Source organism: Natrix helvetica (assembly GCF_964273705.1).
Source record: "Natrix helvetica genome assembly, chromosome: 1".
NCBI classification, from domain to species: domain Eukaryota; kingdom Metazoa; phylum Chordata; class Lepidosauria; order Squamata; family Natricidae; genus Natrix; species Natrix helvetica.
The window spans coordinates 54,907,500-54,927,044 of NC_138548.1; the positions used below are offsets into that span (position 1 = coordinate 54,907,500).

Sequence of the window (19,545 nt, forward strand, 5' to 3'; positions counted from 1 at the left end):
TCTGGTACTTCGGAAAATAAATCGACCCCTCTCCTCTTTGTGGCAGCCTCTCAAATGCTGGGTAAATAAAATAAAGAAAAAGTAGTCAAAAGACCTCCCCTAATTCGGGACGAGTGCAACATCAGGGGCAGAGAGACACACAGAGTGGGCGTATCTTGGGGGCTATTGTTTTCGACAGGGACTGAAAGAGGGCACTGTGCCTTTAAGAGCGCCCGTGGCCAGGTTGTTGCCACCGGAGGCTGGGAAGGTGCTGCCGTCGGGGAGAGGCGCTCGCGTCCTTGTGCCCGTTCGGGCGAGACGGGGGGCAGGGCAGGGCCGCGTTCCCGATCGGAGATCAGGAAGAGCCAGGCGAGGAGGCGCGGGATCTGGGATCCTCTCCCCGTGGTGGCTCCGAGAAGCAACATGGCGTTTCCCCGGAGCGCTCGGGCTCCTTCTCTGGGCAGGGTTGGAGCCTCTCCTCCTCCTCCTCCTCCCAACGGAGGGGCGCCCTAAAAAAAAGGAGCCAAGCCGTTCCAGAGATGTGAAGGGAAGCTCCGGGCGAGAAAGCGGCTTTCAAAGCTCCGTCGAGTCCCGCGAGTGGATTTGTTTATTATTTGCTCGGGGATCCGGATCCGGGCCACCTGTTCCTCCGGGGGCAGCCCGAGCCTTTGAGCGGCGAGCGGAGCTTTCTCCCGAAACGGCGCTGCTGCTCCCCTTTGGCAGTTCGCTCGGGGAGAAAAATGGAGCGCGACGGACTTTCCAGCGCGGATCAGAAGCTGATCCGGGAGAGCTGGCAGAAAGTGAGCAACAGCCCCCTGGAGCACGGCGTCGTCCTCTTCACCAGGTAGGGCAAGATAGGTCGCCAGACCGGAGGGCGCAGGTGAGAACTCTTGAACGAGAGAGGGGGGGGGGCGTGGGGGTTGTGGTCAAGTTTGAGGCTGGGCGTTTTAAGCATCGGAAGTAGCCCATCATCCTCAGCGAACTTAATTCAAAGCTCCCTCCGCCAGGAATGTACCCTCGTGGATTGACCAGCCGCTGACTTGGGGTTAAAGCCTTGGTTTCCTTCCCATTTCCCTTCTTTAACCTAACCGCTCCCTCCCCCGCCTCTAAATGCCTTTTCAGGGCATCTGCTCCCTGCTCAGTGCCCTCCAGATGTGCTGGATTACAGCTCCTCTCATCATCAGTTCTAATAAATTGCTGCAGTTGTATATGCTGGCTGGAGAGGATGAGAATCCAGAGGTGGTGCTCTGAATAAAGACTATTTGGGAGCACCACATGGGGCTTTGGTTGCTGGACAAAGGTTTTTCTAAGGTTCTTCTCCTCTCTTGCTAGCTGGGAGTGGGGTCCCTTTTCTGCTTTCCCATTTCTTGATTCTTAAGTGTCTCTAGTCCTCATTCAAATAACTCTTTATTGCTCTCTATGGGAAGCTAGTAAAACAAAATAAAAAGTCTGGGGAGAAAACCAGAAACTGTTCTTCACATCTCCCATGCATTTGTGAGTTTGCTCCATCAGTTGATTTTAGAGCAGGATGCACAGTGGAGGGAACTCTGCCTGGCTAAATTCATATAAATGACAGCAGAATCTTCAAAAGCTAAGAGAAAAGAGGTAGCTGATTTTAACCAACTTAGAGCTTTAAGATAGAAGAGATTCCATTTCCATGCTGTGTTCTTAAGCGGAGGAACCTACAAGCACAAAATGCAGGGACTCACCAATTTGGCCCAGTGGTAAATTTATGGAGGATGTGAGGCTCCAGGACTATGTCCAGCAAGAGAGATGGATTAAGTTTCAATTGCGGTGTCTGGAAACTTTTGTCAGAAAAGGGAGATTGCATAAAAGACATAAAAGATGGCTTCTGAACTTTGCTGGAATCTGTGATGAAAATGGAACCCTTCACCAGATGGGCCTTTGGGGTCATCCAGCCAAACTTTTTAAAAATATCTTGCTATGTCGATTGAAGAGATTCTAATACTATAGTCCTACATCCTTTGTAAAGAATAGTACTTTTGTTTTGATTAAGTGTAATAACTAACAGCATTTTAAGCCCTCCTTTATCCTTGAGTAAATAGCCTTACTAGAGACCTAAAAAGTAATGGAGCTCAGATATTTATCAGAAAACGGGTTGGTCTCTGACAAGAAGATTCAGGGATTAAATTTGCCCTCTGCCATGGAAGCTAATTCTGTGACTTTGAGCCAGTTGCTGCCCAGCCTACCTCACAGGATTGTTGTTGCGGTGGTGAAATAATGGAGGATAGAGTGATAGTTGTACCACTTTTGTTCCTAGAGGAAAGGCAGGAAACAAGTGAATTGTGCAAAACATCAGTTTTAGATTTTCTTCTTTTGGGTGGACCAAATATAATACGTTAAAAAAAAACATGGGTTTTGTTTATAAAAACCCATGTGTACCTGTATACGTGTGTATAAAAGATTGCAGAATATTTCTATTGATTATTTAATGGATACTTACTAGCATAGATATCCTTGGAATGTTCCCTAAAAAGAATACAAGCTTCAGAATACAACATTCCCTACCACTGAAAAAATGTGAAACTCACACCTACTACAAGGTTATCATGTCCAAAACAGTTCCTTTAATAAGCAGGCAGAAGAGAAAGAACTGCTGAAATATGAAATCCATGCTGTAGGCGAAGAAGCAGTTCTGTAACTGTGTGATGGTTTGCACTGGAGACTAAATTTGAGTTGTTACACTCCTGAGGCATTGCTCAATGTCAAATCCTAAGAAAGTGGGGGGGGGGGGGGGTTAGCATGTAAAAATGCAACATATTAATGAACAAGCCAGGAAGTCTTTCTGTAATTCACTGTTCTTCCTGAAACTCTAATTGCATTTTGCAATTCTAGGAGGGACTCTGTTGCCAGAACAAAACTATCTATAATCAAAAAAAAAAAAAAACTTAATCACAAGTAATAGGATTCTTCTGGACTCTGGAAACTACTTCTGAAAACAATTTCCTGGCCTTGCTCATAGAAATGCATTCAGATTTGCAATATACCTTTTTAGATGGCTGTCACATGATTGTCATGTACAGAATTGTTATAAACAATTTAAGCCTTTCTGTGTTTTTTGAATACTAGGGGTGGGGAATCTAATGGTAATTGTTCGAACAGCAGTACAACCTGTTTTGATAGTATTAGAATCTTAGAAGTGTTTACTGAATCTCATTATCATAAGAAAAATGTATGTGAAAAAAGGATTTAAAATTTTATGATTTATAGGGTTAGGTACTTAATTTTTGATAGGAAATCTGCTTTGGCTTAGTAGGTTCTACAGAAGAACTGGTAGTGTCTGGCTTGATTTTAGGTAATTATAATTGTATCATTGTATCTCTCAATTGTATAATAATTCACTGTACTGGAGTTTTATTGTCAGTTTTCCTTAGGACATATAAATTGTATGATATGAGACATTAGTTCAGTTTTATTATTTTGTTATGAATTTGCTAATTTACTATGGAAAATATTAGAAAAATAAAATAAGTATTTATTTAGCTAAATGGTCTTTCAAACCTAGAGAAATAGCATAGAATAAAAATAGCAAAGTCTCAAAGAAACTTTTAATTAAATGTTTGTTTATATTTTTATTATATCAAGGAAGTAATTTGTAATAAATTAATCTCTCTGGAAAAAATTGAGTGCCTTTTTAGATAGAGATATTGGATAGAAATGTTTTTATGTTTTGTGTCATTGCTCAATCTTTAAGTGATATGATCTTTAAATGATAAGGGCTTTTTGTGCTTTTGTGTGACTTCTGTTTTTTAATCCTTTTGTTTCCTTTCTTTTCACATTTATTATTGCTGTTACATTTGTTTTTATTTTTTTAAGGAAAAATATATCAGGAAATAACCAAAAGAACTGCATCAAAAGGCGATCAATATAAAAAGAAATCAATTATTCCCAAGGCATGAGAGGGAGAGTTGTTGTTTCAATATTTTGTCTACCTACCTACCTACCTACCTACCTACCTACCTACCTACCTACCTACCTATCATCTATCTATCTATCTATCTATCTATCTATCTATCTATCTATCTATCTATCTATCTATCTATCTATCTATCTATCTATCTATCTATCTATCTCACGCCAGAACTTGATTTCTTATAATGTAAAAATGGGTAAAATATGTGCACATTTCATGTAAATTGTACTGTAGATGAATTATGAAGTATCTAAAAAAATGAAATTAGCCTACTTACTAGTGATATAAAAGCTGATGGAAATTATTTTAAATTATAAATTATTTAAACACACAATCAATTTAAACTACACTACGAATATATTGTAAAGCTTGAAATATTCAAAATCATTAAGCTACTCCAATTATTAGTGCTGTAAGAGTTGATGGAGACAGCTATGAAAAATACAAGTGAATTCTTTCATATCTGAACATGATAAAGCTGTTAAAAAGTTTCTTTTAAAGGGCAAAACTGGAGTTGCATTGATACACATTCTATAGAAAGTACAGTATACAGTTGATCTTATAGTTCTTAAAGCTTTAACTTGCAAATATTAAGTGACTCATATAATCCGGTGATTATAAAGTTATACATTTGGGAGACTGAAAACCAATCTTTGCATTCCAAGGTAGTTATTTTCTAATTTTAAAAAATCCTTACAAAAAACTCAATCTGGAAAAGAAATCCAAATTAAACCAATTTCTATTATCTCCTGGTACCTTGATCTCTGAAGCAGCTTAGCAGACTTTCTTCTATATCATGATTTATTATGTTTCACATTTCTACCATCTGAACGGTTATAATTCGGTTTTGTTCACCAGCACTGTAAGGAAATTCTTTAAAGGGTGAAATTTGCCTGCTTCATAGCCAACGTTTTTAACTGCCAATGCATCTGGGTTAATGGACATATATTTTTCAACTTAATGTTTCAAATGTGCATCAAATGCATGTAATCAGCCCACACATCCTGGAAACCACAGGCAATAACCATGAATATCAAAATACCGGTATATAGCACATTTTCATATGGATTTCATATTGGTGGAAGCATTTTTCTAGCAAGGCAATTATATATAAGTAAGTGAGTTTTCCAGTTTGTAATCTCAAAGAATGAGGGCTGATTTTTGCTAGAAACGTCTGTTGTCTTAAATATTGATAAAAGTATATGTCTTTTTATGTAATTTATGGAAAAAAAGTGAAAGACAAAAACATTTTATAAGAAGCATACAGAAATCTAGGATTAATATAAATTGACCGGGGTCATATAGAAAAGCCATTTCATTTCTCTCAGATGCTCCAGGGTTTAGTTTAAGTTAGGCTTTAAAAGAGGATCTTGTTTTCAATTTCCCAGACTATTTATGGAGTCTACCGTGTTTCCATGAGGGCTTATTTTCGGAGGAGGGCTTATTTTAGTGAATGCGCTCAAAAGTGTAATTGGGCTTATTATCCAGGGAGGTCTTATTTTCGGGGAAACGGGGTATAAAATATCAAAATGCTCTTGATCATATTCAGAATGTCTCTTTTGTAGCACTAAATATTACAACTAACTCATCGAAAGCTTAGGTGTTAAGGCATATGGGACAGAGAAAGGGAATTTTAAACAGTATTTAATGTTTTAAGTTTGCAGTGGTAATTGGTGCATTCTTTCTTTATCTGGTGGCATAAGTTTTTTGTGGCAGCTTTTAAAGCATGTACTTTTGAGTAAACATCCATAAAAAACCAAAACTTTATAGAAATTCAACATCAACCGCCATCAAGAGAAATATGCATGGAATAAGTTTCTGTAGCCTCTCTTTTGCATTTTGGATTTTTCTTCCTACCTAGTATGGCTTCTGTAATTCAAGGGAGCAATCCCAAGCCCCTCCACATTTGCATAGTACTGCAAAGCATATTGGAGATGTTTCTAATTGTTTGTGACATGTCAATCACCCGAACTGATGCCAGGCCTGAGCCTTGGGGGCAAGCACAATTAATTCCAGAATCAGTTCTCCAGCAGAGGAAATGGTGCATACAAGAGAGCAGCCGAGCAACGCCTGTCACATTTTGTAACCTGAAGGCTAAGAAGTAGAAAACAGGAAGAAGCAAGTGGGATGTGACCTCTGGAAATTTAAAACAGTTGAGGTTGATTTCAACATTCAGTAAGATTATTTTAAATGAGCAGAGGTGGTTTACTGGCTTTGATTTAATCTATTGTCCTTTAATAAAGGCGTTAACCCATCGTTCAATGTGGTAAAATCAAAAAGGGATTGTGTGGGGGTGGTCTAAGGATATTGCATCAAGAGGGGTAAATAAGTCTCAAAACATAAACCAAGTTAAAGGCAAATAAGTATAGAGAGATACGTGTTAGCTTCTAAGATCTACATTTCATTTATATATCAAAATGACCTGAACTGACACTGAATGCGCGCACACACACACACACACACACACACATACACACAGGATCTTGGAAGTTTTCAGGCCTTCCAGATGCAGTAAAGACAACTCCAGCTTCCATGATTAGTAGTAATAGATACTGAAATACTGAAAGTAAGATTGCAATATGATCCATAGGAACAAACTTTCTTGCAGTGGGGCTCGTGGTTTGTAACAGCATGGTGTGTTCTGTAGCCCTGGGCCCAAATTTTTAGTTTTGGTAGCATCAAAGATATTAGGGAGCCAACTGAATGCTTTAAGCCTCTTAAAAACCCCAAAACAGGAAAGATCAGACCAATTTGGGGTGACAAATAATTTTGAAGGGATAAAGTGGGAGCTTTAAAATTTAAAACACCTTTAAAGTACCAAAATTCTCTGCAAAGACTGCTCCCAGTCCCTGTGTGAGTCCAGTGGGGACCACAGAAGAGGACTATGAGTTATCCGTTGGCCACCTGATTTAACAGAATAACAGAGTTGAAAGGGACTTTCAGAGAAAGGGACTTTGGAGATCTTCTAGTCCAACCCCCTTTTCAAACAGGAGACCCCATACCATTTTAGACAAGTGGTTGTCCAATCTCATCTTAAAAACCTCCAAACATGAAGCACCCACAATTTCTGAAGGCCAGAACATAGATCAAAGAGGCCATTTATGTTAAAATTGAAGGACTGTCTGTCAATAGAAGGGGAGGGATATGACACCAGCTATTTGCTATCTACAACACAGTCCTTTCAGCAGGCCCAAAAAGGTTCCACATCCTTTTGCACTCTGATTCATGTGACTCTGAGGATACACATAATCCCCCCCCCCCAAGTGGCCTCAATGACTCTCAGAGAGCTAACACTGACCCTCAGAGCAGAGTGTTAATGACCAGATGACTGTAAATAATATAAATCCTTCCATTCCTCACCATTCAGTCAGAACTTCTTGGATGATAAGTGAAACATTTTCAAGGGGGAAAAAAATCAAGAAGTCCAGTTGCCTTTTGGGAAAGCACCTTTTGGATATTTTCTTGCTTATTTTGATTTGCATTCCTAATCTGCAATTTTATGCTATTTTTTTGATAGGTTGGACTATTTTTTTCCTCTTTGTGTGTAAAAGATGCAAAAAAAAAAAGAGTTAATATGTTCTACTTTCATCCTGCTACTCATCAACTTCTTGCCATTTTTGCTTATTAATGATTTCCAGTTTAACACATTAATAACTTGAGGAGAGAAGGACATATAGTGGTTAAGGCACCAGTTTCAAATAGTGGTTAAGGCACCAGGCTTAACTAGTTTCATATATTGATTAAGGCACCAGGCTAAAAACTGGGAGACTGTAAATTCTAATCTTGCCTTAGACATAAAGCCAACTGGGTGACCTTGGTCTACTCCTTCCCTCTCAGCCCTAGAAAGGAGGCAATGGCACTTCCGAAATCTTTCCAAGACAACTGCAGGGACTGTTCCAGGCAGTCACAAAGAGTCAACACTGACTCTTAATAGCAATAGCACTTAGCCTTATATACCGATTTACAGTGTTTTACAGCCCTCTCTAAGCAGTTTACAGAGTCAGCCTATTGCCCCCAACAACTTGGTTCCTCATTTTACCCACCTCGGAAGGATGGAAGGATGGGTCAATCTTGAACCAGGTGAGATTTGAACTGCCAAATTGCAGTCAGCTGGCAGTCAGCAGAAGTGGCCTGGAGTACTGCACTCTAACCACTGTGCCATGGTGGTTTAAGATGAATAGAATAAAACTGCCAGAAAAACTATTGAGGTGGGCTGAGGTAATGGATTGAAGACAGTTCCATAGGTAAATACCTTGTAGGGCTTTAAAAGCCGTAACCAACACCTTGAATTGGACCCAGAAGTAAACTGGTATCTAATGCAGTTTATCATCAAAGGTGTTAATTTCTTTGTGCCAGTTTATTTGACTATGTGCCTATAATAACTATGTACTGATCTTGTAGTTTCTTATGCACCCTCAATAACTAGGAGGGATGCCTGCAATGTCAACAGGAAGAATGTTCTTGGGAGATTAGTTCATTTATCTATTTAGAGGCTGAATAAATAGAGGAGACAGGATTAGAAGGCCACTGTGGATGACATTCATGCATAAAATCCAACCTGACAATAAAAAGCTAATGAGAATCTGAGGCTATTTCACAGAATGAAAAAGGAAACATTATCCTCCACACATTTTGAAGATGTTCCTTAAAGTGCTCTTTTGGCTACTGCTGCAGATATGGGGTATTTCAGGATCATTTTGAAAGTAGGGATGCAGTTTGATAAGGCAGAAGAAGGAGGAGGAGGAAGAGGAGGGGTTTTTCATCCAATGTCATTAAAAGATTTCTACCTGCATTTGGGGACTTTTTCATGTTCATCTCCCCAGGACAGAGGCTCCTTGCATCATCCCCAGGGCCTATCCTAGGGTATAGGCCTCAACATCGACTTTGTAGTATGCAGATGAGATATGCAAAGGAATAAAATGGTTGAGGAAGTAGAAGTTATGGGGATTTGGGGGAGAGAGTGACCAGGACATACTTGAATTCACTATAATGCAACCACAGGTAACTGAACAAAGTCAGACGTGTTTAATAGAGCTGACTTCAATAAGCTAAGAGAGAGGCTAGGAACGATTCCATGGATAGATATCCTAAATGGAAAAACAGTTCCAGACGCTTGGGAAACCTTAAAAATGAGATAATGAAGGCCCAAGCAAAAACAATACCATGGAGTAAAAACAATACCATGGAGTAAAGACAGCATGGTTGCATAAAGAGGGACAAATTGAGGGATGAAAACGTCAAATATAAAAAATGGAAAGAGGGACACATAACTAACATGGAATACCAAGAAGTAGCCCAAATCCACAAGAAGGGAGTCAGGAAAACCAAGGCCCAGAATCAACTAAAAGTAGCAACCAATGCCAAAAATTATAATAAAAAGTTTCCTTCAGTATATAAGGAACAAGAAGAAAGTCAAGGAAAAGATAGGCCCACTAATGGGAATGGATGGCAAGAAGGTGACAGGCAAGAGGGAGAAAACAGATCCCATATCAATATGAGATAGACACTATCACCACTAAATGGATTCACAAACTGTCTAACTGAACTTAGTGGGTAATCTTCAGTGGTGCTACATTTAAACAGAGGGAAGTATGCAGTGAAGTACCTCAAGGTTCTGTCTTGGGCCCAGTACTCTTCAACATCTTCCCAAATGGGGATAGAAGGGGAACTCATCAAATTTGCAGGCAACACCAAATTGGGGAAATAGTTGCTATTTTGGAAGATACATTCAAGATCCAAAAAGATCTTGACAGACTTGAGCATTGGGCTATCCAACAAGATGGAGTTCAGTGCTGAGAAAATTAAGATCTTGCACTTAGGCAGGAAAAAAATCCAATGCACAGGTATAAAATCAGTAGTTGAACAGTAGTAACTGTGAGAGGGATCTAGGTGTATTAGTGGACCACAGTTTAAATATAAGCCAGCAGTGTGCTGTAGCTGCCCAAAACCCAATGCATTTCTATAACCACACAGGAATAGTGTCAAGACAACGAGAAATGATAGTATGGCTTTACACCATGATGGTGAGACCATACTTGAAATACCGGTACTTCATTTACTTCTGGTCACCACAAAAAAAGATGTTGAGACCCTATAAAGTGTGTAGAGAAAAACAACACAGATGATAAAGGGTTTGAGGCTAAATCATCTAATGAACAGTTGAGGGGCATACGTATGTCTAGCCTATTGAAGAGAAGCATCGGAGGAACATGATAACTGGCATCCAATATTTGAGAGACTGTCACAAAGAAGAAGCGATTGATTTATTTTTTAGATCTCCAAAGGACAGGACAAGACACAAAGAGATATTGTCAAAGCGGGATATAAGGAGAAATGTTCTGAAGTGAGAACAATTAATGGAATAGCTTGCCTCCTGGATTGTGGATGCACCATGACTGGAGGTTTTCAAAAATAGACTGGACAACCATTTGGCTGGGATGGTATAAGACTTTTTCCTTGAGCAGAAGGTTGGACTAGAAGTCTCTTATAACCCTATGATTCAATGAAATGGAAGAATTCATTTCCACTTGGGGAGAGGCAGAATTAAATAGAGCTCTCTGAATGAATGACAAAATGAACATAGCATGGATGATATTAATACTTGTGATAATAAGAATCTTTTAAGGAAGGAAGTTTCAGTGGCTTTCAGTAAAATAAATCCAGGGAACAAAATTGTGTTTGAACATTTTTGGGTGGAAGGAGACTTAGTGTTAGCTATCTTCCAGTATTTTCGCTAAATGTTATAACTTCCAGGGATTTTTGCCTCTAGATCTTTATCACTTGATGATATGATATGATCTCTACATATGAAATATACTTTATATTTAACATCCTTTTCCTGATATGTATGTAACATTACAAATTAAGTCTTGATCTGGTAACAAGAGAGGTGTGCTACAATTAGGAATTTATTGCCTTCAGTTTTCTAATATACTGCATATTGTTTACATATATTGTTTTTTGCTTTGTTGTAAACTCGCTTCTCTGTGCAACTATATAAATATTACTGAATCAATAAATAGCAACAGGAGGCAGGACAAGAATAGGAAAGAATGCAAGTGGTGCACTGTCTTCTTCAAGTTTAGGTTGACATGAGGCAGGAGGAAGGAATTCACTTAAAATCATTCTGCCTCAGCATAAAGGAAATGTATTGCCCAAAAATCTAGCCCAGCTTGACATACTTTCAGGGAATGAAGACTGTTATGATGTCACAGATTAAAGTTATACTGAAAGTTGAGGAGGAAGCTTTACCTTCTTTTGAGTTGGTTTGCTTCCCTGAACAAACTAGTGGGTCAGGAACAGAGATGAGTGGTGAGCCCCTGTTCTTATTTCCTTTTGAGGTTGAATTTCTGGTTTTCTTGTCTTTTGTGAGTGAGTTTTTTCCCAGAAGAAGTCCATTGTTGAGCCGAATTGAGCAATTGCTGAGTTGAGTTCAAACAGTGGGGACTGATGTCTTACCATCTTATTTGCATGGAAACCAAATAATTAACAGGTGGATGTCCTTCCTTATGTTTTAGGCTTTTTGATTTGGATCCAGACCTCTTGCCCCTTTTCAAGTACAATTGCAAGAAGTTCTCTACTCCTCAAGAGTGCCTCTCATCACCTGAGTTCCTGGAACACATTAGAAAGGTGAGGGTTTATTAAATAAATTATCCCAACTAGTAAAGTTTATGTTACCAGGTATACAGCTAGTATAAAGGAGGATCGGATAAATGTAATGGTTATTTATAGTGGATCAGAATAAATTCGTAACTCCAAACTGTAGAACCCAGGAGCATAAAATCTGTTTATTCTTGTCATCCATTTAGCTTCTTATTTTCTAAAAAAAAGATGAGGATTTTAAGCATGCGACATTGTGACCAATAAGTATTTCAATATAATTCTTTTTTATCATGCCCATGGTGGCTTTATGAAGACCTTTCACCTAACCCTTTGTAAACTATAACAACCTATTGAAGTTATGTTTAAATAATTTATATGGCTGCCCATATTACAGCATTAAACCCAAAGTTTAGGACCTGTGATGTTCAAGATAAACAATGTGCAGTATCCCATTCATAAAACGACATCTACAGCAGAGCTTGCCTAACTTTGTAACCTACGTCTGTGGCAAGAATTATGAAAGTCTAACAGGATTAAAGGTAAAGGTAAAGATTCCCCTCGTTCATAGTATGTGCTAGTCGTTCCTGACTCTAGGGGCCGGTACTCATCTCCGTTTCAAAGCCGAAGAGCCAGCGCTGTCCGAAGATGTCTCTGTGTTCATATGGCCGGCATGGCTAAACGTCAAAGGTGCACGGAACGCTGTTACCTTCCCACCAAAGTTGGTCCATATTTTTTCTAATTTCATTTTTACATGCTTTCGAACTGCTAGGTTGACAGAAGCTAGGACAAGTAACGGGAGCTCACTCTGTTACGCGGTGCTAGGGATTCAGACTGCCGACCTTTCAGATCAACAAGCTCAGCGTCTTAGTCACTGAGCCACCCTATTAACAAGATTAGGGCCGCTCACATGTTCAGGGGATGCTGTGCCACGAGGTAGGTCTGCCGGACAGAATACACAACTCCTGGGTTAAACAAGATGACATTGTTTTTGGAAGAGAGCCAGAGGATGTCCACCTTGCTAGAACAGTCAGGTGAGCAGAAACTATGGGGAAAAGGCAAATAACCCTACGGGCCCTATGCCATATGCATGGCTTTATAGATAAGTTGCATCCGAAAGTCTGGTGGGAGTTAGGACAACTCATGGAGCAGCGATGTAACATGGAGGCATTACTTGGTTGGCTTAGGGTGGAGATATGCAACTGGGTATCACCAGCATACTGATAATACCATACTTTGTGATGACAGATGACCTTGCCTAGTGGCTTCATGTAGATATTAAAGAGGAATGGCACGAAGGTGCAGTTTAGAGGCAACCCACAAACAGGAGCTTCAGGCTCAATTTTTCCTGCTCCAACACAAACTGGAATTGGCCTTGAAGAAAGGAAGAGAATTATTGTTACACAGTGCCTCCTACTCCCATTTCCTTGAGCCAGAAGGATATCATGATGGAAGATCAGCTTCCATGCACTCTCCTCTTTCCCTCCCATTTCTCAGAGTGTTAGGCACTTGGAGCCTTTCCTCTGGGCCTGACTGCATAAGTGGGCAGATTCTACCTAGAGAAGATGGTCCTGAAGGGAATTGTTATCATTGCAGCCATTTTGGCCTTTTCCTTTTGAAACTGCCTACAAAGTGCTCCGAAAAAGGTTATTTCCTCATGGATGCATAGGGAAAAAAACCCTTCTCTTTTTTGTTTAGTTTTTGTTTTGAGAAAGAAAAAACACTCAAGAAAAATGGCAAAAAGGTAAAATTATAGCATTTCTATGAGATAACTTATGGCTATCTGTGCCAAGTGAATCAGAATTGCTTGTGTAATAACTGGAATATGCGTGGATAACTTAAATATGAGCCAACAGTGTGCTGCAACTGCCAAAAAAGCCAACGCAATCCTAGGTTGCATTAACAGAGGGATAGAATCAAGATTCTGTGAAGGGTTAATACCACTTTATAATGCCTTGGCCAGACCACACTTAGAGTATTGCATCCAGTTTGGTCGCAGTAATATAAGAAAGATGTGGAGACTCTAGAAAGAGTGCAGAGAAGAGCAACAATGATGATTAGGGGACTGGAGGCTGAAACATATAAAGAACGGCTGCAGAAATTGGGTATAGTTTAATGAAACAAAAGACATGTTCTAATTTCTAAGGGGCTGCCACAAAGAAGAGGGGGGTATCTATCTATTCTCCAAAACACCTGGAGGTAGGGCAAGAAGCAATAGATGGAAACTAATCAAGGAGAGAAACCTAGAAAATTTCCTGACAGAATAATTAATCAGTGGAATGGCTTGCCTTCAGAAGTTGTGGGTACTTCAACATTGGAAGTTTATAAGATGAGATTGGATGCCCATTTGTGTAAAGTGATATTGGACTATAAATAAAGGATTATAATACAATAGCAGAGTTGGAAGGGACCTTGGAGGTCTTCTAGTCCAACCCCCTGCCTACGCAGGAAACCCTATACCGTTTCAGACAAATGGCTATCCAACATCTTCTTAAAGACTTCCAGTGCTGGGGCATTCACAACTTCTGGAGGCAAGCTGTTCCATTGATTAATTGTTCTAACTGTCAGGAAATTTCTCCTCACTTCTAAGTTGCTTCTCTCCTTGATTAGTTTCTACCCATTTCTTCTTGTTCTACCCTCAGGTGCCTTGGAGAATAGTTTGACTCCCTCTTCTTTGTGGCAACCTCTGAGATATTGGAACACTGCTATCATGTCTCCCCTAGTCCTTCTTTCTCTTAAGCTAAACATACCAAGTTCCTGCAACCGTTCTTCATATGTTTTAGTCTCCAGTCCCCTAGTCATCTTTGTTGCTCTTCTCTGCACTCTTTCTAGAGTCTCCACATCTTTTCTACATCGTGGTGACCAAAACTGAATGCAGTATTCCAAGTGTGGCCTTACTAAGGCATTATAAAGTGGTATTAACACTTCACGTGATCTTGATTCTATCCCTCTGTTTATGCAGCCTAGAACTGTGTTGGCTTTTTTGGCAGCTGCTGCACACTGCTGGCTCATATTTAAATGGTTGTCCATTAGGACTCCAAGATCCCTCTCACAGTTACTACTGTTGAGCAAGGTACCACCTATACTGTACCTGTTGGGCTATAAGACCTCCGAGCTCTATTATTCTATTATTTTTCTGTTATTCTGGCATTCTGTTAAGATACCATCAGTGTAGTTTGAACATATACAGACAGAGGGAAATTGGGGTATTTGTATGTTCTATTAACAGCCTAGGTTAGTGATCTGTATGCAATTTCAATTATTTTTCCAATATAAAAACATCTTCTACACCTGCAGTTAGACTTGGTAATAATCTCTTGGCTAAGCCACCATATTGCATGTTATCTGGAACTCCTAGTTTGTGAACCCTGAAGAGGTGGATAAGAAGAGATGTTTAGATTGTCTTCTGTCACATATACTTTGGACTGCTGCTCCTTCTGGCTATTGTGAGGAATGGCCAGAGAAGGGACCATCTATTGTTCTGCTGTATTTTGGTCATTAAATTCTTGATTTGAATTTTTTAAAAAATCAAACCCTAGATGTTAAAAAAAAATTTTTTTTAAACGTCATGTAACCCACCACAACTTGTGAAATGGTGATGGGATATAAATTCAACAAATAGTATAATAAATAAATAATTCAAGGAGGAAGGAAACATCAGTAGGAAGGTACAGATTTCCTTCAAATATGCTTTATGTCCCTGTGGTGGTGGTTCTTGCACTATGGTGAATAGGAAGCAGAAACCTTTGCTTGTAATGTTTGCAGAAGGATTTTTAGAAAAGGACACAGTCATCCAAAATAGAATTCCAGATTTCTGGTTTTTTATTGTAGTATCTTTTCTCCTTGGTAGGTAATGCTGGTAATTGATGCAGCTGTAACTCATTTGGAGAATTTGCACTGCCTGGAGGACTACCTCGCTAATCTTGGCAGGAAACACCAAGCAGTTGGGGTGAAGGTTGAGTCCTTTGAGGTAAGCACTTACAGCAGGTAGGCTGTGCCTTGTTTTTTGCCACAGTAAACTCGCCCCAGCAGACAATTCCACGCGGGATAACTCAACGCAATAAATATTATTGGCAAAAATGGAAATAATGTCAAAGAAATAGTGGTAGGTAACATTTATTCTGTTGAGTTATCCTGCATGAAATTTTCCGTGGTGAGTTGTCCCATGGCATGTTGACCAAGGCGAGATGGTCTGGTGAGTTGGCTGTGGTCAACTCATTGTCTCATTCCACATTACAGACAGTCCTCACTCAGTTAACATTCACCGAGCAAGTGTTTGAAGTTATGGCAGCACTGGACAAATAGTAGTTACAACCAATTCTCAAAGTTATGGCCCATTGCAACATCCATGGATTTATGTTAAGATTATTGGCAGCCTATCTGCATTTATGGCTGCAACATGCACTTCAATTCCTCCTACCCACCTATTTTCCCCCATCATTGTCCTTTTGGCTATCCTGCATGCCGCCATCTACTCCTGTCATCCTCAGATGACCTTTGTCCCCTCTTCAACTGCTCCTAATGAGGTGTGGCTGGTTGAGGCTCTCAAGGATAAGGAGCTGCCTCAGCCAAGTGGGAGGAAGAAGGCCATGCAGATCAGCTAGGAGCAGTGAAGGCTGGCAGGGGTAGATGCAGTGCTGGGTGGCCAAATGGCCAGAGATGGGGAGGAGATAGGAAGATGGGGGGAGTTGATGTGGAGGCAAGTGTGCAGAGGAGAAGCATGAGATTCTTGCCTAAGGAGAGTGCAGTTCTTGCCTAATGATCACAAGTGGGATTATCAGAACTGCTGTTGCTAAGAGGGATGGTAATTTGCATACAGTTCTATTCTGTTCTGTTCTATTCTATTCTTTATAAAATTCATATATCACTCATCTCACTTTTGAGTGACTCTGATGGCTTACAACTTCATAAAACAAGAATATAAAACAATTAGAACATGAAAACATTTAAAACAACAAAAAAACTAGCTAAGAAAGGAATCAATATATAAACAGGGTGTAGGCGGGATCTTCTATTCATAAGTTGCAGCTAACAGATAAAATCTGGGAATGTGTCTTTTATTTCGTATTTGGAGACAAATAGTGGATTTGCTTTTCAATGATTCTTATGTTTGCAGTTTTAGTTTAGTAAATATATCTCTATTTAGAGGCTAAAAGTTCTCAGGTTGTGCAGGGCAGTGAGATAACCGCCCCAATGCAGTTCCCTCCGTTCAAAACACAATCGCTGATGCATTTGGCAACAAAACACAGTTTATTTGTATGAGTATAGTCAGCAAAGTTGTATTTTATATTTATAGATTGGGCATTACTTTTCAGTGATGGATAGCAGCAAGAAAAGTCGTTGCAGGTGGAGGGGAGCTGACATTCCTTTTTAAGTACCATGTTTCTGTGGTAGACCATCGTTTCTTTCCAATATTAATAAATTATCCTTGTCTTGAGATGTCTGCTGTCCGAACACTAACTCTGTAATCTTCTTTATGATTTGCAGGCTGTAGGAGACTCCTTGCTGTATATGCTGGAGAAATGCCATGGTCCTGCCTTCAAGATGAACGTGCGAGAAGCCTGGATAAAGCTCTATAGCACTGTGGTCAAAGCAATGAGCTGCGGCTGGAAGGTTCCCAAAAAGGTGGAATAATCTCTGATGAAGATGCTTGGAGCACTTTGCTGTTTTGTGTCAGAAACAGCTATGACGAAAGAGCATGATCACCTTTCCAGCTTGATGCATTTCAGAGTAATCTCGACCGCTTTCTTTCTGTCTGTTGCTTCCTTTTGCATTCCCAGTCTCTGTGTGTGACAGTGTGGCCTAGACTTCAGTGTCGCAGGCCCATGTGTAGTGGTGTGTGAAACATTTCAGTCCACAGTATTTTTAAGTATCGAATTCTCCTCACCACAAGTGTGAAATAGGCTGCTTTGAGTAATTTGGAACTGATTCGAGCTCCAAACAGTTCTTTGGACCTTAAAATATTTTCAGAATTCTCAAAACAACCAGATTTGTATTTAAAAAAAAAACCCCAGTAAGAACAGATTAACATTCAAATTGGGAAATTTTATGAAGATGAAATGATTCAAAACGAAATTTTGCATAACTCTAGTCTGTTTGCAGGCGACAAAAGGGAAGAAACCTGGAGTTGCAATTATATGTTGACTGTAGTGGCATTCTTGCCTTTAAGCTCTTTTTTAATTAATCATTTTTTTAAACGAGAATGGACAAATAGAAAAAAAAGGATACAATGTTATAGTAACCGTAAAAGAACAGAGATACAAGCATTGTACAGTTAGTGCTTAGTATAGCATTGGTAAAAGGTTAGCCATCAAAACCAAAATACATTGTCATTTTTAATAAAAAAGCAAAGGACTTTGAAGATCTTTTTAAATCTCCGAGGTGAATGCATGATTTTCAAAAGCTCTTTATTTTCTGTTTATAAAAACCAACTGCCAAGAATTTTTTTTTAGCATACAAAGGCATTTGGGCTAGCCAGGGTTTGTTTGTTTGTTTTCAGTAAGGAAAGCTTGGTATTCTTTCTGTAAATTGTGGGGATTTCTTTGGGATTATATAAGCAGTATAGTCCCCCCCTCCCCTCAAAAAGTGGGTTAATTCACTATACAATAGGGCTGGAAAAAATGTTGGGCTTTTCAGATGCCTAGCCGCCTGGGAAAGCAAAGGGAAATCATCAAAGCCATTAAAAAGCGAAAGTTAGAATATTTTGGACATGTGATGCGACACCCAGAAAAATACAGCATCCTTCAATTAATCCTCCAGGAAAAGATTGAAGGCAAACCAGGTCCAGGCAGAAGAAATCATCATGGCTTCAAAACCTAAGGGACTGGTTTGGACAAAATTCAGCAGCACTTTTTCATGTGGCTGTTGACAAAAATAGGATTGCTAACATGATCGCCAACGTCCGATGGTGGATATGGCACAACAAGAAGAAGTCTCAAGTTACAATTTAAAAACCAATAATTATGCAGTAGCTAACAGTTCCTTCAAAATCTTGAAGTGGAATTATAACTGAGGCAGGGAAAAGCTTAGGAGAATGTTCAGGCTTTGTCCTGATTTCTAGCTGAAGAGATCCATTCCATAGCATCATTTTTTGTCAATTGTTAGGTTCTCATATTTTCTCTTCTTCCCAAGGCACTGTTTTACAACTCTATGGGTGCCCATGGAAGGAAAGAGAAGACAAGAATGATCAACAGCCAGGTAGATGGATTCAGTTACAGTAGCAATGGAAGACCAGAAGGATCAGAATAGGGACAGACCATCATGGAGAAAATCAATCTACGCGGTGTTAAGAGTTGACGGTGTCTTGAAGGCACACGGTCAAGCATGGGTACTTGATAAGACAACTTATCTTTCTGAGTTTTAATTAAAACTACCTTTCTAGTTCTTGATCTAGTACCTGCTTTGAAAGTAAGTAACAATTCCTTAATTTTTGGAGTAGACAGGGATCATTTAAAATAGTGCAGTATTCTTCCTTTTTTCCCTGCTTTTTCTCCAGAGGTAAATTGACTCATAGAAAACAAATCCACGGAGGTCAACTCTGCGTTCACTGTTTAAAGAGGCAATGTGCCTTTCTTCACAGTAGGGGAAGAGCATTACATGAGAATTGGATGATAAATTGGCTTGAGATCCTTTTACCAAGCTATTGAGCTAAGCCAGTGGTGGGATTCAAATTTTTTACTACTGCTTCTGTAGGCATGGCTTGGTAGGCGTGGCTTGTGGGCATGGCAGGGGAAAGATACTGTAAAATCTCCATTCTCTCCCGACTCCAGGGGAAGGTTACTGCAAACTCCCCATTCCCTCCCGATCTGCTGCGACTCAGGAGGTAGAGAATGGATGGGGGAGGGACCAGTCAGAGGTGGTATTTACCGGTTCTCCGAAATACTCAAAATTTCCGCTACCGGTTCTCCAGAACTGGTCAGAACCTGCTGGATACCACCTCTGAGCTAAGCATATAAACTTGGAAATATAGTTCTACAGGGTATTATTCCACAAACATCATTGGAATCATTCCAGGATTAAGAAAGACCTGCTTC

The 19,545-nt window shown here is 39.8% G+C and overlaps 1 protein-coding gene across 1 annotated transcript; it reads left to right on the forward strand.

Annotated features, from left to right (window-relative positions):
- The first annotated feature begins 245 nt into the window (after positions 1-245).
- Positions 246-18,760, forward strand: NGB (neuroglobin). Its single transcript, XM_081934780.1, has 4 exons — positions 246-823; positions 11,431-11,542; positions 15,363-15,482; positions 17,000-18,760. Exons 1-4 carry the CDS (start codon positions 720-722, stop codon positions 17,144-17,146), a joined length of 483 nt encoding a protein of 160 aa, XP_081790906.1. The 5' UTR covers positions 246-719; the 3' UTR covers positions 17,147-18,760.
- Positions 18,761-19,545: the final 785 nt, after the last annotated feature.